The following is a 27,239-nucleotide window of genomic DNA, read 5'->3' on the forward strand; positions in this document are numbered from 1 at the left end:
CCCTCTCCAGAAGAAACCATACACCCTCCTCCCTAGGCACTTGTGTAGACCTGAAAGAACTTGATAGGTGTAAGCAACACGGTGAATGCACTTTGACATAAATCTCAGCTCTGTTAAAAGTACACTCAAGAAAAACATTTACTGATCATAGTGATTCAGGAGTATCATTGAAACAGGTTAACATGCCCCACCGACATTAGACAACTATAAAGAAAGCCCTTCAATTGCTGAAATAAGTCAATAAAATCAATGATGAGAATAGTCAGATTAACTGATAAATGACACAGACATGGTGGCATAGCAGGAAGATCGACTATATCGTGAACCAAGAGGTTGAGAGTTCAAATCACAGGTGAGGACATGTTGAATATAATTACTGTTTAAATGAACATTCAAATATGTAAGTTGAAAACTCTATGTTGAAAGCATTGTGTGTGAGTATCCCTAACCTTGCCAACAGACAAAGAGCCATCAGTTGTTCACCAATCAGGGCCTTGCTTGGCAATTATGTATATTACATTTTTATATGGACACAAATGTTCTTACAACGTTCCCATGAAATATCTACAACATTAATATCTTATGTTCTGAGAACATGCCAATCATGTTCTGCGTATGTTTGGTGGGATGTTGATGGAATATTCTCCTAACCCACAGAAAACTGGTGTCACGCCCTGGCCTTAGTATTCTTTGTTTTCTTTATTATTTTAGTTAGGTCAGGGTGTGACATGGGGAATGTATGTGTTTTTGTATTGTCTAGGGGTTTTGTATGGTATATGGGTCAGTGTCTTGTCTAGGTGTTTGTATGTCTTTGGCTGCCTAGATTGGTTCTCAATTAGAGGCAGCTGTGGTTCATTGTCTCTAATTGAGAGCCATATTTAAGGCAGTCATAGGCATTGGGGTTTTGTGGGTAATTGTCTATGTTGAACGTTTGTTGCTTGTCTATGCACTTACGTCATTTAGCTTCACGGTCGTTTGTTGTTTTGTTTAGTTTGTATTTCAGTGTTCGTTTCGTGTTTTCCCTTCTCTCAATAAAGGAGAATGTATTTTGCACACGCTGCGCCTTGGTCCTCTCTCTCACCCATAGACGATCGTGACAACTGGACACAAATCTTTTTTGCCATGTTCCCATGAAACGTGTGTAGAACATTAATATATTATGTTCTGAGAACATGGCAACCATGTTCTGTGTATGTTTGCTGGGACGTTGATGAAATATTCTCCTAACCCACAGAAAACTGTACACATGAGTGTTCTTGCAACATTCTAATTTAACATGTCTAGAACATTCATATCTTAAGTTTTGAGGACATCGTAACCACGTTCTGGGTAAGTTCTATTTGATATTAAGGGAACAGTCTCTTGGAAACATTCCTTGCACATCACAGGAACATTCCTATGAAATTGTTAGTTAATAACCTAATGAGACTCTTAAGGGATCCTTCTCTAAAGTTGTGGGAACATTTATTGTTAGTTGGGAGGGTCAAACCATTCAGAACGGGAAGTTGTCAACACAACACAAAGAACAGTGGGTTTTCAGTTCAACCACTTGTAAAGATCTCCTCCAGATCAGTATCTTTTAACATCCTCTGATCCATGGAGGGATAATTCCTAGCCAGGACATGGCCCTGGTGATGCTGGTAAGAAATCTCTCATCTGAAACTTGGAGAAATTCAAGCTGCCAGTAAATAGTAATTTACTCTCCTCCCCCTTGTTGGCGTTCCCTTTGGTATGTGCAAACAAGCACAGTCAAAGTGCAAAATACAATGACCCCCAAGTACAAACCATTTTTTCTCATTTGAATGGGGCTACATGAGAATCTGGCATAAGCAAGTCCAAAGTAGGTGTTTTAAAAGTGAATGATAGGGCTGATAATGGTATTAAAAGCTTTCAGGCTCGTATACATTTGATTTTGTATTTAAATTGTGGTACTGGCACCCACCATGACTTAGAAATGAATCATGGTGGTTCCCCCCTATTGCATCTCCCCCTCTTTATGACAGAGCTGCATCAGATATGCCTGACATTCTTCACTCTGTGTTTCCCCAGCTGTGGAAGGGGAACACAAACAAACGCTTTGGGAGGAGTCCTTACTAGCCCACAAATATTCCACCATTATGGCTACCACGCTACCAGTGGTATTTTTGGAGCAGAAACAAAGAACGTTCTTCACACGGGTTTCCTTGCCTCCAAAGTTCTGCTTGTTTTCTTTTAATAGACTGTTGCTGTCTGTTTGCAGTGTACTGGAGGCTAGATGTAGGCCTACTACTTCAGACATATGACTTTGAATTAAAACAGGAAATAAAAAGCTATTCAACTGTGACAGATTGCTTTATACCTCAGGACAGAGTCATCCCTGAAACAGGATATGAACTTCAACCTTGCAAGCTGAAATATGTCAACTGAGGGTACACAGATCCACCTAACACAAGAATAATGCTGTTGACTTTGAGGTTAGCCTTGAAGACTTTCATAATGGGTTGTGAGGACAAAGATAGGGCCCCATTCCTGGCCCATACAAGACTCACCTGGGCAAGACAATCAGTTTAAGTGGTAAAATATACTCTCTATCAACATAAATCTCATACAGGGAAATACCTGGCACAGGTATGCAGCTTTAATGAGTCACCTCTAGCTGAAACGCATAACCTCCCCACCCCTGTCTGTGTCTCTAACTTCTAAGTCATTAATTAAATGTGAAAACGTACCTAGTTGTGAAGGCATTGGCTGTGGCTAGATGTCAGTCTGTCTATGCTAATTTAATGTGTGAAAACTCAGTGGAACATATCTGCAGAGAAACCCGGGACCTTTGACAAAAGGAAATTAATGGGCCATGGCATCAGGTTACAGGAGGCTAGGTTTACAGCCCCCCAACATACTCTCTCCCTATTTGCTGTGCTAAATGAATATGCCTGTGCATGGCACTCTGAGAGGGATCCAAGGGGCTCAATATATATCTGACCCATGTCTGTAGAATCCTCACATACTATTTTACAAAGAGCCTTCCAACACTGCACTCCTCAGAGAGACTGTCTGAGTATTGGGTTCTAAACCAACTGCAGTATACTCTCAGTAACCCTATTGACTGACTGACTCACTGACTGAAGTCAACATGGCTTGGGTTCACACCGCTGTTTTGTGCATTAAATGCTGTTTTGTGCGTTAAATGGTAGATGTGATTTTGTCCAGACAAGAGAGAGCACACTACCACTGAAAGCATATGTAAGATTCCTAGGTAGCGCTGTACTTATGAAGTCTTGCCTAAGGCCTTTTCAGCTACTGGCTCTGGTTGGTACAGTATTTTCAAACCTGGCTCAGAGGACTACTCCCCAGATGTAGACTGCCGGAAGCACGACAAGAGAAAATGTTTGCAGGTTTGACAGGATTTTGCAGGCTCATGATTTCATTCAAATGTGTTCCTATGCTAAATAAAGTTTGGTGAGATATGCTACTTAATGTACTGTATCTACAGTATATTCTTTACTTTCCAAGCAGAGGTGTCAATCCAACACACTGTGAAGTTTGGAGTCCATTTAGTGTGAGGCTCTGAGGCTGAGTGAATGGCACTTGCAACTCAAGAGCATTTTCAGTCCCATTCTCTCCCATGGGATCTCTGACTTAAATAAACAATCATACACAACAGTCCAGAGCAGCTCAGCTCCTCCATATGCAGCCAAGGAGGGTAACCGGACATTCCATACACATGGGGCCGTTACTGTACGAGATCAGCAGACCTAATAGACCCTCACTATCATCTTCATTAGCAAAGCTTGAACCGGCTTGGCTGTGGTACTAGTCAAACAATGTTATTCTCATGATTCAACCTGTCAGTCATAGGCTACTCATGTCTTGTCTGATTTATCTTAGCTGTTGCCATACACAACATACTGTAAGCCAAAAGGAATGAGTTCTTCATCAGGTATAACTTGGCTGGAGTATTGCAGCTGTCGGACACCCTAAAGCACTGGTAAAGCGTGAGGATCCCCAGCTGATCTCCATGTATTCCAGGCACGCTGCTATGTTGTATTGGGCTCAGAAAAAGCCAAGAGTCAACTCTCTCACATAATAGAAGTAACACAACCTTAGTTTGACAGAGGATGAAATGATGGGAGCCAGTGATGGTAAATGACCATGAAACAGTTAGTTAACCCGATGCACTCTGAGAATGTTAATTATTTATAGTGAAAGGGAGAAACCTAGTCAGTCGTACAACTGAATGCATCTTCTGCATTTAACCCAACCCCTCTGAATCAGAGAGGTGCCAGGGGCAGCCTTAATAAACATCAGCACCCAGGGAGCAGTTGATTAATTGCCTTGCTCAGGGGCAGAATGACAGATTTTTACCTTATCAGCTCAGGGATTTGATCCAACAACCTTTTGGTTACTGGCCCAACGCTCCCACCTGCCAGGCTACCTGGCGCCCATGCAGTAAGGATTCAAGACACCTTGCATTTAGCCTACATAAACACCTTAATCTTCTGAAGATGTTCAGATCCCTCTAAAAAAAAAAGTTAGCAAAAGCTTTGAGTTACACAGAGGTATGTAATTATCAAGAGTTATTTTAATTCTTGGATTCCAAGCAAACGCATAATTATACCACTTTAGATTTTTTTTTGCTTGACTTCAATGGCAGGGAAACAGAAATGTAGGGTTCTGCAGCTGGAAAAAGCTACCAGGACTGAAACATAGTTGATACACTAAGTCAAACTAAACTCTGACTACTCTCTATGTTCTGCAACTTGGACTTTAAAATCATATTCATTTGTGGATTTGATAATAGGGGAAACATTTGTTGTTTTCTAAATTTACAATATAACATTTTCATACACTGATCATTCTAGGAAATATACTTCTCATCTTTAATCAAAGAAGGATTATCTTCCTTTTTTTCAGCAACCATAATATCCCTATGGAAATATGAACGCTGACCTCTAAAAAGAATAGTGTCTAAACTCAAAAAAGAGTTTGTGACGATTCTCATCAAAGCAATGCCACTGCAAATCTAGCATGCCACCACAAACTTATTTTTACTGCTTCACACCGAAAATACTATAGGGACAATTATGGGCACCGAAGATCGAGCACAGAATACAATACTAAAGGACATAGAGGCCGTGCAGATACAATACAACTTTACTGTCAATAATTGTGTTGCTATTCTCTCATAGTCCTGCTGTGATGATAAGATCTACAGTCTGTCACTCTATTTGGAATGCAATATTAAAATAAATGCACACAGTACAAGTAGACATAACTTTGTTCTGACAGTCTTGCAATGTCGGGTAAGAATTGAGATCAATGTTGTATATATTGCAGCTGTAGTGTATCTCTGAGCGGGAGTTATATTAATGAAAACAAACCATTGTCGCATATTCACAGCATGATGAAAAGTTTAACTGAACCCTGACCTCTAAACCATATGTCTCAAAGATCACTATTTTGAGTCAGCGTGAAAAAAAAGCAGTTAGAGACAAATGTGGAGCTATTTAATTTCTCTGCCAATTATTATTATACAAGGAGCTCTCTGCTACAGCATGGTCTGGCTTAGCCCTGCAGGATCATCAGAACATCGTAATTCTACCTGTCACTCAAAGCCCATGGCATATTGACCACACTGACTAACTACACTGTCAGTCTGTCTGGAGACTGTGCTTACTCATGATTACTCTTAGAACAATGGGTCTGGGAGTACAAGTTTGTCAAGATTTGCTCCACAAATGGTAGGCACCATACACTATCCTATACTCTGTTATTGTGGGACTTAAGCCCAGTATTACTTTCTCTAACTTCTCCAACAAAACAATAAATGAATGGCAATCAACCTATTTCATTTGCTGGGAAAACAATTTAAACAGCCAAAATCCAAAGTGAACAGAATACGATAAAAAGCTTGGATTAATCTAGAGGTTTATCTCATAGGGTTTGGCCTGAACAATTAGCGTAACGATGTAGTTGAACTTTACAAACCAAGGCAGGTGATGGAAGGAGAAGACGATCTTAAAAATATCCTCAGAAGAATCTTGGTGAGGAAAAAGAGAGACTCAATTTCACGACTTCCGCCGAAGTCGGCTCCTCTCCTTGTTCGGGCGACGTTTGGCGGTCGACGTCACCGGCTTTCTAGCCATCGCCGCTCCATTTTTCATGTATCCATTTGTTTTGTCTTGTTCCCTGTACACCTGGTTTTCATTACCCAATCAATCTACATGTATTTATTCCTCTGTTCCCCATCATGTCTTTGTGTAAGATTGTTTGTGTTACGTGTGTATTGTTGACGAGCCAGACTGGCTTGTTTTTTCCGTGTTATTTTTCATGTTTTTTTATGTTAAACATAATTATTGTGACTGTTTTGCACGTTTTGCACTTTTGCCTAAATAAAGTGTGCGCCTGTTCACAAATCTCTGCTCTCCTGCACCTGACTTCACTACCAGTATGCACACATCTGACAATCAAGAAAGGCCTATGCTTCTTTAAGCTTTCTGTCTGGCTTTGTACATTATGATAAGAAATACAGTATATTTGCACACTAATCACAATTAGTGATTAGACCTACTTAATGGACTTCGATTTTGTTTTCCCAATATCAACTTTGACTGTTCGGGTGCTTCACAAATGGCTCTACTTTTGGTCAATTATGGCAAATTTGTATCTGTTCAGTTATGGTTAGCCTTCAATGCTGTGGATAATATGAGGGATTGTCAAACAGATCAATTCATTTAATTATTTATATTTCTCTAATTTCCCAACTTAAACATTTGCTAAAAAAACCTGTCATGTACTGTAGGGCCATTTAAAGTTTTCATTTAACTAGGCAAGTCAGTTAAGAACAAACTCTTATTTACAATGACGGCCTACCCCAGCCAAACCCTAACGACACTGGGGTGATTGTGTGCCGCTCTATGGGACTCCCAATCACAGCCAGTTGTGATACAACCTGGAATCAAACCAGGGTCTGTAATGACACCACTAGCACTGAGATGCAGTGCATTAGACTCCTGCGCCACTCGGGAGCCCACAGTAAGCCTTTCCCTGTAGATAGTTTTTTACGATTACTATTCATATATCCATCTTGAACAGTCTAAACAGCAGTGACACTTCTCTAACATGAGAACTACACAGCTACTGTAGACTGTCAAAGGGAGCAGGTGGGCTGTTGAAATACCATCTCACTTGGGTATCCCATGGAGTCTGTCTGGTTAGCAGGGAGGCTACTTGATACATTATCTGGCTCTTCTCAGATTGTGAACAATGCCTCGAGGGGCTGGTTGACCTGAGTTTTTCACCAGCAGTACCTCTTCACTGACTGTACACTTGACCTGAGCTAATACAACACCTCCCAGTAGGACAACTTCAACACAAATGCTGATGGAAAGAAGCTGATGTAAGCTCAGCATACAGCTCCATGAGTAGCACTGGGCACTGACACAGTTGTATATGGTCCAGTATCCTGGGACAAAATTACAAAAAAAAAACATTCAACAAGATTTGAAATCAGCTCAGAATGGACAAATCTCAATACATTTTACATACTGTACTGTATGGTCCACAGCTAACATGCTGTTTCTAAGCAATTGTATAATAATGTGTCAACTCCATAAGGGTAAATGCACATTTTTCTCACAGTTCCTCTTCATCTTCTCGGGATAGTGTCCTTCCCAAACAGCAGCACTTTAGAAATCTGAACCTACGTTTTGAGGGGGCTGCTCTTTCCTCCCCATCCAATCCTTATATAGTCATATCAATGGTCAAATGTCTGAGAACAGCGAATCACCGGAGCAGATCCATAAAAAAAAGATACGGCAAGGGGAAGGCACCCCCGAGATGCCGTCTCCAAACAAGTATTGGATGTCCAAAGGAATTCAGTCCCCCCCTCCCTCCCCCCCTTGAAAGTACTTATTTGACAGGGCACAGTCAGAAAGAGCTTGCACTCCCACCAAGATTCAGTAAGGCACAGACGCTCAGTCTCCTTCCTCGGCTCTCTTTTGAAACATTTGGTGGAGCCAAGCAAAAAAATAAGCAGCCATGGATGCCATCAAGAAGAAGATGCAGATGCTTAAGCTCGACAAGGAGAATGCTTTGGACAGAGCTGAGGGAGCCGAGGGAGACAAGAAGGCAGCAGAGGACAAGAGCAAACAGGTCGGCATTTTATTTGGAAAATCGAAATTATCCTAGAAAAAGCACCCGAATACCCGTGGCTCTGTGCGCCGCTGTCTCTTAATATGGACCACCTCTACAATGTGGATGTATCACTTTTACGGATCATTCAAAATAAGGAGTATTAAAGTTATATATACGAATAACTTTTCACAACTGGTAGGCTAATTCGTGACGTGGGTATGAATTATTGGAATAATTTTGTGGGAAAGTATGTCTATTTCACTTATTGATGGGTGGATGGAGTTGTATTACTGTAGCCTTATCTATAACAGAATTGTGAATAAAAAATAACTGTAGGGAAATTATAAATGGGAATAATAGAAACATTAGTGTAATGGTGAATATTGCTGTTGTGGGGAATATGGATAGGCTATTGAGAAACATGTAGCCTATACTTTCAGAATAATTGCAATATGATTATCACTTGTTTCAGATGCTCTATTCAACTAAATAAAATGTTGTCCTTTGTGCATGTGTAGTTAGAGGATGAAATAAGTGAGTTGGAAAAGAAATTGCGGATCACCGAAGATGAGAGAGATAAAGTGCTTGATGAATTCCAAGCCGCCGAGGAAAAATTGCTGAGCGCCGAGGAGGTGGCCACCAAGGTATTTTGTGTGGCTCGCATGATTTCCCCTAACTTCTCTATTCTCTCTCCCTTTCGCTGTCTGTCTGCGCTCTTGTGCCTTGTGTGCGCTCACGCCCTCTGTTTCACGCTGATCACCCCTGTGAAACTATCCGCACTAAAACACACCTCAGCTCGAGGATGATGTGGTAGCTCTGCAGAAGAAGCTGAAGGGGACAGAGGATGAGTTGGACAAGTACTCTGAGTCTCTTAAGGATGCCCAGGAGAAACTTGAGCTGGCTGAGAAGAAAGCCACTGATGTAAGTAAAGGGCACAAAATCACAATTCCTGGACACTGCTTCCCCCGTCTTTTCTGTCTCACAGATCAAATTGTAAAACATGTAAAATGACAGTGTAACGTGAGAGGCCTTTATTCTGTCTCATCATTTGGTTTAAAGTCCATTCTCAGATTACCAAATGTAGGTAGCGCACCTGTCCAGCCCTATATGTCTATGGGCCAACTGGAAAGTAACCTATTATGCTATATGCATAATATTTAAATCACATAAACGATCATGATATCGTGCCAAATATTGTTGAACTGTCATTTTATATATTTTGTTGATGTTTATGTTTGTTTGTCTGTTGTCAAAGATCACAAGTCACCTAAGTTATATCAACCTTAAAAACCAAAGTGTTTCAGTTTTCTTGTTTGAATGTCTCCACATTTGAGATGGCCTACATATGATACCCCCAAGCTATATAATACATCAATGTAAGACAGTAAATCAAGTTCTTCTCTACAGCTCCTTAAGAGGGGACATTTATGAGTGGAAACTGAAGTTGTTAAAAGTGCCGTTTCCAAGCAGAGAGCGAGCGCAGCGCAGGGATAAATATAGCGCACTGCTTTATATGGTCAATGGTCAAGTTAGACTAAGATGACTTCTTTGGGCTGTTCTTGCAACAGACTACAGTAAATTCGATTTTCCTCTGAACATGTCATTTTTTGTTCCTATAATTGATGTTTTGAGGTCAGTTTAGTTAAACCCATAGGCTACCGAGAGTCTAAATTGGCTTCATGCAGGGACATTTTTAATTAGGGAAATACTACATAAAATGGGAAACTATGCCGAATATGTGTGCATGTAGATTCATCCGTGACACAAGGAGCTGCATCCAGGAGCAGAAGAAAATTTGAAAATACATAGGCTGGAGTTGTATGGCATGATAATCCGAGCCTAAGTAAAGATGAACAAAAAACCCCCAGCAATAATCAACAAATGAAGAGGTTATCAAATGAAATGTGACATTCAGTTGACAACTGATTTTCATTTATTGAAAGTGTCCATAGGGTAGCCTACATCTCAATAGACTGAAGGAACTTCCTATGCTCATCTCCTTTCCTTTATCTGCGTTGATATAATTCTTATTTTCAATGACGGCCTAGGAACTGCCTTGTTCAGGGGCAGAACGACAGATTCGATCAAGTCCAACGCTCTAACCACTAGGCTACCTGCCGCCCCAATATAATATAGTTAAACTGGTGAAAGTCAATTCATGGAAGGCATTCGCCATTGTGCTTCATCTATCTTATGTTTTCATATCACTGCAAATGAAGGAAAATAGATCAGGAAAGAAACCACTTGTTGAACTCGTTGAGTAAGATTCTACAAATGCATATAGAGGGCCTCCTCTTGGGGCTATTTAGGAACTACAGTCTGAAAATCTTTTCAGTCCCATGTGTACTTTATAGGTAATACCAGCAGATGGTGCTATATGCCAGTGCACGGTAGCCTACCTGAGGAACGCTTATAATAACAAGGCGTGCCCTTATCATTACTGTATGTCTACCACATATACACTTTTTATTATGACCAAATGTTGTTTACCCATTATTATATTACGAAAACGACATCAATATTTGTTTGTATACGTTTCAATATATTTTCGTTTGATGTAGCCTTGGACTTGGCTATGAAAATATGGTTACTTCCGGTGTAATGTTCAGTTATTGCTCTGTACGTCTTCACAGACGACTCGAGTATCGCGGGCAGCCATCCTCGTACATTCCAGGGCGTCGTTGTGCTCCATGTCCATTCCAAGGAAAGTCTTAAAAACGTAGTTTTCTTAGCAAGTTGACATAATGGCAGGTATAACATCATTGGAAGCGGTTAAACGGAAAATAAAAACCTTGCAACAGCAGGCTGACGGTGCCGAAGAAAGAACTGAAAGACTACAGAGAGAATTGGGTTTGGAGAGGAAAGCCAGAGAATCAGTAAGCATGTCTATAAAATAACTGCAAAGTTGTAAAATTGCTTCAAAATATGTATCAAGTGCAACAATGCTATATTCACTTTGCAATGTTTAATGTCCGAGGGAGTTGCACAGGCTGTAAAAATGCATGGTGATGCACGCAGCACACTGACATAGCGGAATTTCTCCGACATCCGGTTGTGGTGTTTCGTAGTTAACAAACTAAATGTGTCATGCTCTTTGCTGACAATACGCCAACTCTTGACAGATTACGAGTTTGAGACCAATTGGCTGATTTCCTCAAGTGTAAATAGTGTTCAGCTGTGGCGGTAGAGGACTTCAGGCCTTTTGATGGATTTAAATGATACTTTGTAATCATGCTTATTTTGTACCCCGTGAATATTTGTATCTTAATTGATGGACATGATGTAACTGTTGCCACAAGCAGTTCTTGCAGCATTGTTAGGCCTACATTGTTTCATGGTACTGCGTCACCCCCAATATTTTTCATTTCCTATGCTAGGCTACTTATTGCACATACTTAAGTATATATTGTTACCAAAAGATTACATTTGAGTAAATTATACTCTCTTTGACATAATTGCAGCACAAAGTTTACTCAACTCTTTTTGGAACTCTTTCACTTAAGCAGGAAGGAACTTCAAAATAAATGCTGCAACAGAGCTGAGGAACACCAATAACAGACTGTTGTTAATTCTGTCAGTTGTGTTTTAAACAAGGTTTCTGTTATAAGGACAAAGAGTTGTCACATGTTCTAAAGAACAGGGGCCAGACTCTGACCTATAGAAACAGGAAATACAGCCTATAATGCATTTGCCATTTGGAAGGTTAATTGCCCTCATCAACATGGTCACTTCAGAAGCTCCTTTATATGACTAGGTTATTGGTAGTTTTTTAAAGGAAACACTTGTGGCTTTGGGGTGGTGTTTGAAAAGCCACTAGATGAACTGATATTTATCTTAATTTCACTGGCTAGTTTCTATCTCTCCATTCACAATATGAGATGGACTTTGATCCTGCACACCACTCTTACAAGTCTTGGTATGTGATCAGGCCTCTGGGTGGTTAATCAGGTGTAAAGATGGGGTAATGCCACTGCACATACTCATAAACCAAGGTCAGATATGGTTGCCTTTTGGTATCCATACAAAAAGTGTTTTTAAGATTTAAAATAAGTAGCCTTTTAGTGCTTATAGAAACAAAAAAAGAATAGAGGAGCGGCTGTCCCTAGCCATTGTTTCTGCTATCAAATGTTCAGTTTTATTACCACATATAAAAGCATACCTGTAGCATTGTAGCTGAATTTCACTTCCTCTGTATCAAATGTCTTGTATAAAAAAAATAGTGCGACGGTTACATAACTTGATAGTACTGAAGGTAAGCTAATTAGAACATTAAGGGGAAAAAATTGATAGTAAGTCACACCACAACATGTCACCAGTCAAATAACAATAAAGATAGAGTAGCCATTTTGTGACATGAAAGCTGAACTTCATCGAATCTTCAGTTTTGGTCCACTGGGGACTCCTTCAGTGGTTGTGTGTGTGTGTGTGTGGCCTTTGGCAGTGGAAACCACTGTGGCACACAATGACTGCAGCCAGCTCCTTGTAAATGTCCCCTCTGGGGTCTCATAATGAGGCTAGGTATTCAGCCTGTGCCAGCCAGGAGCATTGTTCTCATTACACACAGTGTGTGGAGTGCAGCACAGCACAGGGGAATCCTCCTGGGAAGGCCCTCTTCTCTCCCCAACAGATGCCACTGCTGACAGATGCAGAAAGCAACACTTAAATAGTAATTACCCAGACCGCTCACCTATAAAACACACAAGACACTGAAGTGGAAAGGTCACCAGTGTTTTTGATGTTGATATTTGTTTATGTGTCCTTGAGAGTACTGTATATGTATGTTTGTCTGTCTTAATACATTTTGCCCCAAGATGCAGGTTTTGACAAGTTCTTCTCTCCTAGGCTGAGGCCGATGTCGCTTCCCTTAACAGACGTATCCAGCTGGTTGAGGAGGAGTTGGATCGTGCTCAGGAGCGTCTGACAACTGCCCTGACCAAGCTGGAGGAGGCTGAGAAGGCGGCTGATGAGTCTGAGAGGTGTGCACTTATTGAGGACAGGGAGTTATACTATAGAGTAGACTGTTTCCCTTGCTCCTTACTGTATTTGGGCAGCTTTAGCCTAAGTCATGACTGGTGGTGCCACTGACCAATTTCAACAAATACAAGCTGTTTGTCGAGACTGAGGTCCTGAATAAATGGGCCGTGACGTGAGGCTCTGTTTCCATTCCTTTGTTTGGTGTATAAACAGCCCCTCTGTGCTGCACAGCCCAGTGCCTGAACTCTATTGAGACTGTAGGTCAGACCCTGTGTGGGCTAGGCCTGCCCTGTCATCCCCAGTGCTACTGCAGTGCAGTATTTTCCCCATCAGTCCCATAAGAAAGCTGTCAGGCCAGGCCTTGACATTGAAAGGGCATATTAAAGATTCACTAGCAGCCAGCCAGTCTGGATGTGCACTGCCCACCCACGTTTAGTCTTGTACTCAAACTATTGATCTGAGTCATTGAGTTACTGCGCAGTGCTGCTATGAGCCTTGGGATGGGACTCTTTCTAATGTCTACTGCCTGTCTCTCCCTTCCCTGCTCAGAGGCATGAAGGTCATTGAGAACAGAGCCTCCAAGGATGAGGAGAAGATGGAGCTGCAGGAGATCCAGCTGAAGGAGGCCAAGCACATCGCTGAGGAGGCTGACCGCAAATACGAGGAGGCGAGTCTCTCAGCTGCTGCAGTTGTTGGCTGCTGTCCAGCTGTCCCTACAGCCCAGCCTCCCCACACCCTTCCTTTAACCTACAATAACATAATGGCACACACACGTATGATTGAGTCCACTTTGTAAAGCAAACATGGTGATTTAGTCATCTCTACCTTGAAATACCCCAATTCATATAGGGTATATGTACAGTACACAGATATATTGTGTGTGTATATACACAGCCTTTTTGTGTATAGAGTGTAACTCCTTGGTGTTCTGTACCTAAAGGTTGCCCGTAAGCTGGTCATCATTGAGAGTGATCTGGAGCGTACAGAGGAGCGCGCTGAGCTTTCTGAAGGGTAAGATCTAATGCCCCTAACAGTAACGCTGCACTTCATTAACATGCATGGCTGGAGTTATTTAACATTCTACTTTAACACCACGCCTGGCTAAAAGTTGAGTGTTTATTTTCAACATGTTGCTCACGCTTGTTGTTGCATGTACTATTAATTTGCATGTGTTCCATGTTTTGAATGGCCGTTTCGTTCGCCACATCCACTAACAGACGGATTCGAAGAGCGGAGGACGAGCTAAGAGTTTTGGAACAAAGCTTAAAATCACTTACAGCTTCCGAAGCAAAGGTACTGTAGACTAACAATGTATTCTGTTAGACCTATCTTTCTAGACTTTTGTACTACTTTCTCTTGTCACGTTCATTCACTCTGCTGAATGAAGCGTCTTTCCTCTGCACCTTGCTCTGCTTTGCTATATTTTCCTATGTTTGGGCGTACGCTCGGGATATCCTAAAACTAGAACCTTTTACACCTCTAACCTGGCAGGGACTGTGCAAGAATAACATCTTTCACATGCACTACTAGCCAGTATTCTTAATCTGACAAAATCTTTATGCTAAAAGGCATTTATAAAAGTTTCTTTGTAGTCTACTCTCCACCTCTGTTAATATTGTCACGTTCCTGCTGTGTTGAGGTACTTTGGTCTCCTTCCTGTAGTTCCGCTAGTTCGTATTCATTTTGTTTTATTTCTTCTCCCCTTTCCTGCTCTCCCTCTTTCCTTCCTGCTTCCATTTCTCATTGGTGTCTCAATATCCCCCTCCATTCCGGCACATTTTTCTCTGGACCCTCTGCACCTTCTCCCTTCTAACACCAGCAAATGCTCTGAGCTTGAAGAAGAGTTGAAAACTGTGACCAACAACCTGAAGTCACTGGAGGCCCAGTCTGAGAAGGTAGGTAGTCTGCTGCTGTGTTCAGGCATGCTGTCCATTCCAGCTTCTCCAGAGCCATGCTGGAGAATGAATGGATGGAAGGAACCTAAAGAACCATTTACAGCAACACTTTGTTCAATGGATACAGTATCTGGCATACAAATTGCCTTGGTCTAAGATTAGTCTAACTTTGTACATTCTGAAGATGTAAGGCAAATGGATTTTCCAGTATTTTTTTCTGTCAATTGAATATAAACCTATTGTATCATGGTAGAACTGTATTATAATAATTTGTCATTAATGTAAAGTCTTTGTTTTATATAAAATGTAAAGTGAGTGTTTTTAGGCTTTGTTTCTGTCTCTGTAGACTGGTGGGGGTGTAGCGGATATCTGTGGGTAAATGCATGACTCTTTTGGTCCACAGTACTCACATAAGGAGGACAAGTATGAGGAGGAGATGAAGGTCCTCACTGACAAGCTGAAGGAGGCAAGTTTCACAATCCCCCCCCCCCCCCCCCCCCCCCTTATCTACAGACTTTGGCCAGAGGCCAGGCTATTTCAGTGCTGTAGTTTAGGCCTACAGTACCTATCACAGTATCACTCACTGTGAACTTTAAAGACCTACTGATTCTTAAGAACCTGTCTGTCTACCACAGGCTGAGACACGTGCTGAGTTCGCTGAGAGATCAGTAGCCAAGCTTGAGAAGACCATTGACGACTTGGAAGGTATTACGTTTTTGCAGTTCATTTCAAAACTGTACTTTGGTCTGTTTGGAGTAGGCCTACATTTTATAGTGTCAGTTGGTCTTATTCATGGCCATTCGGTGAGTGTCTACTTTTCAAATCTCTTCAAGAGGAGGAAATCCTCTTCCCTTTTTTTGCTACACCTCAATCTAATCTTTGCTACCTCTCATTTCCATTATTATCAGTGTCTTTTGAGCAACACGTACCCCTTATTGAGTCAACTACTTTTGGGTTACAGCTGAGTGGAAATTACGTTGGGAGTTGGACATTTGACAGGTCTTCCTCGTCACTCTCTATATTTAAGATTGTTCATAGATTGGGTTGCTTTTGCCTGTTTATCTGCAACAATGAAGTTGCAGTGCATCTGCTCAATGAGAATGGGCTATTAGTCACGGGAAGGGAAATGCTGCCCTACAGCTGCTGATTCCCGTAAATCATCCATCTGTTGGTTAAAGAATGTATCATGAGGCTGTCATAGTAATTAGTAGGGCTGAGGAAGCAGCCATATGGTAATGGAATCTCTGACATGAGATGTTCAAGGGCCAGCTCCAGTAATATGTTCACTATTTCTTGATGATGCTGAAGAATGTGTCATGGCCTCATTCAGATTGCTGTTCTATCCTCTTCTGGTGTAACGTTTTTTCCTTTTCCACTCTGTCCATCTCTCCCTCTCTCCCTCCCTCTGGGGTCTTGCTGATGACTTGGACACCCTTCACCCTCCTTCCCACGCACCCCTCCATTTCTGCCCCCTCCTCCCTTTTTGGTGCACTTGGTCCACGTCCCAATAGATGAGTTGTATGCCCAGAAACTGAAGCACAAGGCCATCAGCGAGGAGCTGGACCACGCCCTCAATGACATGACTTCCATGTAATTCTTCAACTGCGCTGCCTGCTTGTGCCTCTGTCGCCTCCTTGCACCTCACCTCCCCATTGTCCAGCCATCACACCCTTCTGTTCTGTCTCTGTTCTCCATCCATCTGCTGTTTTGTGTTCATACAAAATAAAGTGGTTACTGTTAGAAAGCAGCTATATCATTTTTATACACAAGGTAGTCTTAAGGTCATAGTCAAGGGATGGGCTTAAGGGTGGTTGTATATTGTGTCTGTAAGTACGGGCCAATTATGTGTTAAGTGTTTAAGCTCAGTCAGTGGTTTCCTCTCACACGAACTTGCGTGTGGTTGTGAGGACATTCTCGCCATGATAGTCACTGTAACCATTTTAGCAGTACAGTGCGTGAGCCTAGAGACTTGTTTTGTATGAACATAATACAGCATGGAGGTTCTTTGTTTACTGATTTGGACTTTCATTTTGATAACTACCATATTGTATTACTTTTTACGTCCTCTTAATTTGTTTTGTGAGTATTTGAAATGTACATTGTTCAACAAAATTAAAATCTTAATTTCAAAATATTCAGTATATTTTGTCAACCCTTAATGCATGCGAGGTGTCTATTGAAATGCAATACAACTCTTTGTATTTCAATGTGAGCCTTCTACTGGGCCTTACATTGAGAAACACAATGTGCTTTGTTTCTTTTCTGTACCGTTTCAAGTGTAGCTCACTTGTATCTACTACTAACAAGGTCTATTTCTGTATGGAAGAAAGGCCCCCTTGAAGTTCCTTTTTGTTCTGTGATAACCACAGTTGAGGGTGAACTGCACAATCTGGTTGCTTTTGGAAGGTGGGTTTTTGTCTGGTGCCCCTTTGGCATCCGAGCAAATGCAGACTTTGTCAAACCAAAGCTGTATGACTGAGGGGTTTATTCAAGTGACGCTTGTCATGACTCCATGGAAAGGTCTTCATGTGATCAGAGAAGTTTGGTCCAACCTTTTGTGTTTGAGTAGTTGCTGTACATTGTCTGTATTCCTCACAGTGGGTCATTGTGGCTCTAGCCTGTGCTGTGGCTCCAGTAGCGCTGGTGTGTTGCTAAACGTGTCACTCTTCCAACAGAATCTTTGTCTTGTCGTAAAATACCGCTTCCATAGAAGGACGTTTCTGTTACCTCGAGCTCTAATAAAACTAGGATGCCTTGATGTTAGTCAAGTTTTCCTTGTTTTTATGTCTAAGAAAACCATCATTTATTTTATTTAACCAGATAGGCCAGTTGAGAACAAGGTCTCATTTACAACTGCGACCTGGGCAAGATAAAGCAAAGTAGTGCGACAAAAACAACAGAGTTGCACATAAACAAACGTACAGTCAATAACACAATAGAAAAATCTATGTACAGTGTGTGCAAATGTAGGGAGGTAGGCAATAAATAGGCCACAGAGGAAAAATTACAATTTAGCATTAATACTGGAGTGATAGATGTGCAGATGATGATGTGCAAGTAGAGATACTGGCGTGCAAGAGGGTAAGTAATAATATGGGGCTGAGGTAGTCAGGTGTGCTATTTACAGATTGGCTGTGTACTGGTACAGTGATTGGTAAGCTGCTCTGACAGCTGATGTTTAAAGTTAGAGAGGGAGATATAAGACTCCAGCTTCTGAGGTTTTTGCAATTCATTCCAGTCATTGGCAGCAGAGAACTGGAAGGAAAGGTGGCTAAAGGAATTGTTGACTTTGGGGATGACCAGTGCAATATACCTGCTGGAGCGTGTGCTACGGGTGGGTGTTGCTATGGTGACCAGTGAGCTGAGATAAGGCGGGGCTTTACCTAGCAAAGACTTATAGATGACCTGGAGCCAGTGGGTTTGGTGACGGATATGTAGTGAGTGCCAGCCACCGAGAGCATACAGGTTGCAGTGGTGGGTAGTATATGGGGCTTTGGTGCTAAAACAGATGGCACTGTGATAGACTACATCCAGTTTGCTGAGTAGAGTGTTGGGGGCTATTTTGTAAATGACATCACCATAGTCAAGGATCGGTAGGATAGTCAGTTTAGCGAGGGTATGTTTGGCGGCATGAGTGAAGGATGCATTGTTGCAAAATAGGAAGAAGATTTTAATTTTTGATTGGAGATGCTTAATGTGAGTCTGGAAGGAGAATTTACAGTCTAACCAGACACCTAGGTATTTGTAGTTGTCCACATATTCTAGGTCAGAACCGTCCCGAGTAGTGATGCTAGTCGGGCGGGAGGGTGCGGGTAGCGATCGGTTGAAGAGCATGCACTTAGTTTTACTAGCATTTAAAAGAAGTTGGAGGCCACGGAAGGAGTGTTGTATGGCGTTGAAGCTCGTTTGGAGGTTTGTTAGCACAGTGTCCAAAGAAGGGCCAGATGTATACAGAATGGTGTCGTCTGCGTAGAGGTGGATCAGAGAATCACCAGCAGCCAGAGCGACATCATTTTTATATACATGCATGCATACATACATACATACAGAGAAAAGAGTCGGCCCGAGAATTGAACCCTGTGGCACCCCCATAAAGACTGCCAGAGGTCTGGACAACAGGCCCTCCGATTTGACACACTGAACTCTGAGAAGTAGTTGGTGAACCAGGCGAGGCAGTCATTTGAGAAGCCAAGGCTATTGAGTCTGCCGATAAGAATGCGGTGATTGACAGTCGAAAGCCTTGGCCAGGTCGATGAAGACGGCTGCATAGTACTGTCTTTTATCGATGGCGGTTATGATATCGCTTAGGACCTTGAGCGTGGCTGAGGTGCACCCACGACCAACTCGGAAACCAGATTGCATAGTGGAGAAGTTATGGTGAGATATCGGTGATCTGTTTATTAACTTGGCTTTTGAAGACTTCGAAGACTAGAAAGGCAGGGCAGGATTGATATAGGTCTATAACAGTTTGGGTCTAGAGTGTCTCCCCCTTTTGAAGTGGGGGATGACTGCGGCAGCTTTCCAATCTTTGGGGATCTTAGACGATACGAGAGGTTGAACAGGCTAGTAATAGGGTTGGAACAATTTCGGAGGATAATTTTAGAAAGAGGCTTCAGATTGTCTAGCCCAGCTGATTTGTAGGGATCCAGATTTTGCAGTTCCTTCAGAACATCAGCTGTCTGGATTTGGGTGAAGGAGAAGCAGGGGGGGGGTTGGGCAAGTTGCTGCAGGGGGTGCTGAGATGTTGGCTGGGGTAGGGGTAGCCAGGTGGAAAGCATGGCCAGCCGTGGAAAAATGCTTATTGAAATGATATATTATCGTAGATTTATTGGTGGTAAGTGTTTCCTATCCCCAGTGCAGTGGGCAGCTGGGAGGAGGTGCTCTTTTTCTCCATGGACTTTAGTGTACCAAAACTTTTCAGAATTAGTGCTACAGGAAGCAAATTTCTGTTTGAAAAAGCTAGCTTTGTCTTTCCTAACTGACTGAGTATATTGGTTCCTGACTTCCCTGAAAAGTTGCATATCGCGGGGGCTATTCGATGCTAATGCAGAACGCCACAGGATGTTTTTGTGCTGGTCAAGGGCAGTCAAGTCTGGGGTGAACCAAGGGCTATATCTGTTCTTAGTTCTACATTTTTTGAATGGGGCATGCTTATTTAAGATGGAGAGGATAGCACTTTTGAAGAGTAACCAGGCATCCTCTACTGTCGGGATGAGGTCAATATCCTTCCAGGATACCCGGGCCAGGTCGATTAGAAAGGCCTGCTCGCTGAAGTGTTTTAGGGAGTGTTTGACAGTGATGAGGGGTGGTCGTTTGACCGCGGACCCATAACGGATGCAGGAAATGAGGCAGTGATCGCTGAGATCCTGGTTGAAGACAGCAGAGGTGTATTTAGAGGACAAGTTGGTCAGGATGATATCTAAGAGGGTGCCCATGGTTATGGTTTTAGGGTTGTACCTGGTAGGTTCCTTGATCATTTGTGTGAGATTGAGGGCATCTAGCTTAGATTGTAGGATGGCCGGGGTGTTAAGCATATCCCAGTTTAGGTCACCTAACAGTACCAACTCTGAAGATAGATGGGGGGGGCAATCAATTCACATATGGTGTCCAGGGCACAGCTAGGGGCTGAGGGGGATCTATAACAAGCGGCAACGGTGAGAGACTTGTTTCTGGAAAGGTAGATTTTTAAAAGTAGAAGCTTGAATTGTTTGGGCACAGACCTCGATAGTATGACAGAATTAAACAAATGTTAGGGTGCTAACATTCTTACACTTTCAGTTGACAGTACATCTAATGATTTGATTGTCAAATCAACAGCAATGGACATTAAAAGGTTCATTCATTTTGAGGGGCAAGATGCATTTTGTGCACTGTACTGAACATGTCTTTCAAGTAGGCCTACTGCACACTTGTAGCTCTTATTCAACTTTCCCTCATTTATTGGGTCTAGCCCTAAGGGAATAATGGTTCTTACAGACTTATTGAAGGTCTAGGTTTTTAGGCGCATCATGGCATTACACATATTGTTAAAAGAAATGTAGCTGCTTAGGTGAGTGTAATTTGGCTTAGTACAATATAGTTAATGTAATGGTTTGATAGACAGGTGGCACATGTTGGGTTGCTATTGAACAGGTAGAGGAAAGTAGGAGTAAAGAGAAGGACAGTGTCTAAGATTGTCTGCCTCTGAGTGTTTGAAATAAGTGAGTTGAAAAAAGGATGGCAAGTATGATTGACCATTGCAATGTTGATGACATGACGTCTGTAATTTGCAATATCCTTTTATTGTTGAAAATAAATTAATATATTTTCATGTGGGAAATCCTGGGCATCTATGACATCAGGTAGTGGTCCTCCATACAAGGCTGGAATTTCAACTTTTATACTGCCTAAGATGCACCTATAAGACTTTAAGCAGGATCCGTACATGCCTTCTGTTTCTGGAAGGTATATTTAGGCAGTGAGTAGAGCCCACTAGACAAGTGTCTGGCTATGTATTACTTGTTTGCTCAATTATCCACCCCAGAGAAATGTTAAAATCTCCGTTCACAAAGTTCAGAGGTATTCTACTCATCGCTTCTGCTGTTACTGCTCCACTGCTCTGTGGAGAGTAGACCTTCTATACTATATAATTTTAAAACAAGGTAATGTATAATCAGGTGTGAAGTGATCCCACATGAAGCTTTCTCTTGAGCTCTCTAGTCTGGTACTGCACTGATTTCCTCTCTTCTTTCTCTTTCCTACCTGCTTTCCGACTGCCAAGATCACCTCTACCAGCAACTTGAGAAAAACCGCCTTCTCTCTAACGAACTAAGAGTGGCCTTGAATGAGGACTAAACACAGTGTGAATGTTTCATCTATTTAAGTAATGAGCTTATGTACAGTATTGCAATTGTGTGTGTGTGTGATGCTAATAATTCTGGAGATAAGTGTTACTGCTGGAGTAACAAGCTAGTACCAGTACCAGTCAAAAGTTTGGCACCTACTGATTCAAGGGTTTTTTGTATTTTCTACATTGTAGAATAATAGTGAAGACATCAACTATGAAATAACACATATGGAATCATGTAGTAACCAAAAAAATATATTTTATATTCTTCAAAGTAGCCACCCTTTACCTTGACAGCTTTGCACACTCTTTGCATTCTCTAAACCAGCTTCATGAGGAATGCTTTTAAAACAGTCTTGAAGGAGTTCCCACATATGCTGAGCACTTGTTGGCTGCTTTTCCTTCACTCTGCGGTCCAACTCATCCCAAACCATCTGTGGTGATTGTGGAGGACAGGTCATCTGATGCAGCACTCCATCACTCTCCTTCTTGGTCAAATAGCAGTTACACAGCCTGGAGGTGTGTTGGGTCATTGTCCTGTTGAAAAACAAATGATAGTTCCACTAAGTGCAAACCAGATGGGATGGCATATCGCTGCAAAATGCTATGGTAGCCATGATGGTTGTGTGCCTTGAATTCTAAATAAATCAGTTTCACCAGCAAAGCACACCCACACCATAACCCCTCCTCCTCCATGCTTCATGGTGGGAGCCACACATGCGGAGATCCTCCGTTCACCTACTCTGCGTCTTACAAAGACACGGTGGTTGGAACCAAAAATGTCCAATTTGAAGGACAGATTTCCACCAGTCTAATGTCCATTGCTCGTGTTTCTTGGCCCAAGCAAGTCTCTTCTTATTGGTGTCCTTTTAGTAGTGGTTTCTTTGCAGCAATTTGACCATGAAGGCCTGATTTCACACAGTCTCCTCTGAACAGTTGATGTTGAGATGAACTCTGAAGCATTTATTTGGGCTGCAATCTGAGGCTGGTAACTCTAATGAACTAATCCTCTGCAGTAGAGGTAACTCTGGGTCTTCCTTTCCTGTGGCAGTCCTCATGAGAGCCAATTTCATCATAACACTTGTTGGTTTTTGCAACTGCACTTGGAAGAACTTTTAAAAGTTCTTAATTTTCAGAATTGACTGACCTTCAGGTCTTAAAGTAATGATGGACTGTTTCTTTTTGATTATTTGAGCGGGTCTTGCCATAATATGGACTTAGCCCTATTTGGTAAAAGACCATCTTCTGTATACCACCCCTACCTTGTCACAACACAACTGTTTGGCTCAAATGCATTAAGGAAAGTAGTTCCACAAATTAACTTTTAACAAGGCATGCATGATAATTGACATGCATTCCAGGTGACAACCTCATGAAACTGGTTGACAGAATGCCAAGAGTGTGCAAAGCTGTCAAGGCAAAGGGTGGCTACTTTGAAGAATCTCAAATATAACATATATTTAGATATTTCTTTACACTTTTTTTGGTAAATACATGATTCTATGTGTTATTTAATAGTTTTAATGTCTTCATTATTCTACAATGTAGAAAATAGTAAAAAGAAAAACCCTCCAATTAGGTGTCCAAACTTTTGACAGGTACTGTATAAATATATAAATCTGGAATTATCTCTAATCTGTATATTTACTGTATACTCTGACATACAACCAGGAAGTATATACAGTATTGTTAATTGTCCCTGTTTTAAGCATGGGGAAGGCTATGCTGTAAAAATGTGTGTATTTCCTGCATGGTTACCGCCATAGCATAGTCACAGCATTTTGTTTTTCTCTAAAACTGAAAGTGTGATGCTTTTGTTAGCTAATTATGTAGACCTAACCGTACGATAGACTTATTTTCCATGTTGTGTGATGGTAGCTTGGATTTTAATATTTTGTTTTATTTGGTGTCTAACAGAGAAACTGGCACATGCTAAAGAGGAGAACCTTGATATGCACCAGATGCTGGACCAGACTCTAATGGAACTAAATAACATGTGAAAGCCTGGTTTACCCACTATGGTTTGGGCTTTTTGTATTTGCACCTTGCTTGCCATGAGCCCTCATTTCATTCCATGCCCATGGTAAGGAACACATAACCAGATGCTTTTCCTTTTGCACCGTCCTGCTTTCAGTGGAGCTCAACGAGGGAGCAGAACTAAGGGAAAGGTACAACATTTCCTTAATGAAGCCTAAAATGAGAAACACTTTTTGTTTTTGCCAGCTGATTTATAATGTCAGCATTTTAATCATTGACATTAGTTCGCTTTTGACGAGTTATCAGGTGAAATGACGCATCATTTGCTACAAAGGTTGTTTTTGGGTCATTCCACTAATTCTGTGCCTTTTGAGATGTGTAACTTGGTGGGAAAAAAACATAGTTTCACCCAATTTTTACTTTCTGTCATAAAGAACATATGTTCAACTTAATGAAAAACAAGTTCTCATCTTAAGGTAAAAAAAAATACATTTTAAATAACTAAGTGCCATATAAAGTAACAAGGTTGACCATAACAGAGTTGACAACTTCATCATAAATATTCCATAAATTCCCATGTGACAGGGAATGGAAGGTTGCTGTGTGCAACAGGGAGCGGCAATTGAATGCAAGCTTCACAAATAAAATGAAATAGTTAGCCTGTCTATAGTTAACAGGGTTGACGTGTTCTGCTCAACCCACTCTCTTTTCCACAACAAAACCCCCATGAAATGGCCAAAAGAGTAGAACCAGCTCACCTGCTTATACACTGATTTGACTATTAGATGTTCCAATGTTTCTTTGGATTTTTTAAATATATTTTTTTAAGGACTAGTTTCACCATATTAAAGAGTTCAGTTCAGGTAACAGGGTTGATCTTAAAATGAGGGACAGTTTTATTTGTTCTTCCTTTAAAACTAATGATGGTGAAAACTTGAAGACATTTTGGGGTTAGGTGGGTTAAAATCTTCCTCAGTCAGAGGGTACACAGAGGGACTTGTCAAAATGCTGGATTTTGGCACTTAGGGCTAGTCTTTATTTGTGAATCTGAATTCTCCTTGTAGTCTATATTGTAGGGGACATTATTGAATACAACAGGCTTTTAAAACGCAATATTGGTGCACTATTTCTACTTCAAATATTGAAGGTACGCAAAAGGCACTCATTTCGTGGAACAACCCTTTTATCTGCATTTGATAAATTAATTTAGTTTATATACTAACATTATTTTGATTGTTTGCTGCCAATATTAAGCCCTGGCTAGAAAGGGATCTACTTACACTCCCAAAGTATATTTATTTTTCTTTTGAGCCTTAAACTCATTACAAAATGCATGGCAACATTATCTTGCAAAATGCATTCCTGTTCCCTGTTCTCGTTTTTTTTTTTTTTTTTTTATGTTTCTTGTCTAGAAATATGACTCAATCATATGTGATTGTGCCTCACATAACTATTGTTTTATTAAATGTAGATGTTTTAAATGTATATCATATCTGAAATGAATATAAATAAAACCTCACAGTTTAAGATGTATTTGTGTATTTTATTATATACTGTATTGTACAGTATCTTAACATTCTGGTAAGTTTCCATTGATCATATTGTAGGATGTATAAATGTTTTTTTAATGGGTTACATAGTTGTAACTAATTCCAGAAGTAAATATTTTCAGCTTTCATGTTGAATTGAGAAGATGAGGGGAATAAAGTGGTCCCCTTAAACACTGCTGCATTATCAACCTTGTTTAACCCTCAGCTCAATGAGTGTTTCCAGAACAAATGGTAATCTGTTCATCTGCCGGCCTTATTACATTTACTCTGTGCTCATTCTGGTCTAGGCCTTAGTTTGACTTCCTAAGAGAGAAAGAACTTGTCACGAGTGCATGCTTATGGATCACTGCAGCTCTGAACACTGGACTGCGGGGCAATGCAGCAAAAATAGTAATGTTAGTCATACAATAATAGTCTATTTACACATGTAATTGATCATATATTTGTGGTAATAAAGCTTGGTGTTTTATAGCTCATTTTAATTTAAATGTCATGCATTTGTAATGTGTTAATTCCAGGCCACATGCTGTGACACCGGCCAGTGGATTATAACTGAACTAGTTGTATCCCAGGTGAGACTGCAAGGTGAAGATTAATTTGGAAGTCAAATTTAAAAGCTTATCTGTGTTTTGACTTCAGTCCTGACGCCATGGACTGAAAGTGTAAACAAGCTAATTCAGAACAGAATGCTAATGTTCTCTAGGTGCTGACAGGAGGCATGTGCTGGCTTTTGACCTCTGAGAAAGTACTTTGTCACCCTAGGGGACTGGGTAATAAACTAAATGTAAGGGTCGTATTCCCCTGCTCAGACGTTGTATGCATCAACCAATGGTTACGTACCACGTCAACTGTGTCATCGACTGACAGATTGCAAACGTGGTAGTTAGCTGATATGTAAAATACCTATCCAGGTGTTGTAATGCGGCGTTCAAGACTGGGAACTCGGAATCTCCGACATCCGACTTCAGTGCGCTCAAGACAACTGGGAACTCGGAAAAAAACAAGCTCCGACTGAGATCAGTGGGTTATCAGTCTTTCTAGTCCCTTTTTTATGGACACTACATTTTGCATGCCTTTTCAGATAGAACCAACAGTAGTTGTCATGCTGGTAATTTCTTGTGGTTTATGGTAATTTGATGTGAACAGTTCTGTGAGGTGTGCTATTGCAGTATGGTTGTGGCAGGCTGTCATGTTTTTGTCATAGAATTCGTAATTAAAATACTACAATTAGACCTGAACCTTCTTGTGATGGGATAAAGATCAGTCATTTTGGTCAGGGAGTTGGTCAACCATTGTTTGCCAGTGCTGTGATGAGATATTGTATAAAGTAATGAATTTGAAAAATTTATCTGCACTGTATGTTTGTTAGCCAGCAAGAAAGTTTTCAAATTTACTGCCAATATGCCAACATTCCTTTCAAACATTGCAGTCAATCTACAGCCATACACTGGCTGAAATCAGTTGATGATAGGACTTAGACAAGTAAAAAATGCAACAAGTACTGATGTTGTATCATACAACAGCACTCACAGATTTCCAATAAATAAAAAGAGACATTTATGGTTTGTTTACATATTCTTATAGGCTATGTATAAAGGACAATTGGTATAAAACAGGTATAAACTGTATAATTATACAGCAATATTTAATGTGCCTTTATAAAGTGTTTTATCCATTGCAAATGTGTGGTTAGCCACAAGATTGCATTAAAGTCTGGGGGCGTGCAACAGACGAAGAAAGGAACTGAACAGATGGCATCCCTCGAGGCAAGAAAGACATTTTGATGTGGAAAAGTGGAAGATTTTCACAAGGAGTGAAAATTGATGTGAGCCGTACGCCATACCGAGTTCTGGAGGTGAAAAGGAAGTGAATGAGTGAGTTAAGTGAGTTGGAATTTGTGGT

At 41.1% G+C, this 27,239-nt stretch overlaps 1 protein-coding gene across 7 annotated transcripts; it reads left to right on the top strand.

Annotated features, from left to right (window-relative positions):
* The first annotated feature begins 7,911 nt into the window (after positions 1-7,911).
* Positions 7,912-25,314, top strand: LOC120053940 (tropomyosin alpha-1 chain-like). 7 transcript variants are annotated; one of them, XM_039001265.1, is made up of 10 exons: positions 7,912-8,133; positions 8,634-8,759; positions 8,911-9,036; positions 12,958-13,091; positions 13,639-13,756; positions 14,030-14,100; positions 14,909-14,984; positions 15,388-15,450; positions 15,620-15,689; positions 23,728-25,314. In XM_039001265.1, the coding sequence occupies exons 1-10, from the start codon at positions 8,020-8,022 to the stop codon at positions 23,808-23,810; spliced, it is 981 nt and encodes a 326-aa protein (XP_038857193.1). In that variant the 5' UTR covers positions 7,912-8,019; the 3' UTR covers positions 23,811-25,314. The 7 variants fall into 7 exon arrangements, with proteins under 7 accessions (XP_038857193.1, XP_038857187.1, XP_038857188.1 ...); XM_039001259.1 differs by lacking the exon at positions 8,911-9,036; XM_039001260.1 differs by lacking the exon at positions 8,634-8,759.
* Positions 25,315-27,239: the final 1,925 nt, after the last annotated feature.

This window comes from Salvelinus namaycush, chromosome 9 (genome assembly GCF_016432855.1).
Source record: "Salvelinus namaycush isolate Seneca chromosome 9, SaNama_1.0, whole genome shotgun sequence".
Taxonomy (NCBI): Eukaryota; Metazoa; Chordata; class Actinopteri; order Salmoniformes; family Salmonidae; genus Salvelinus; species Salvelinus namaycush.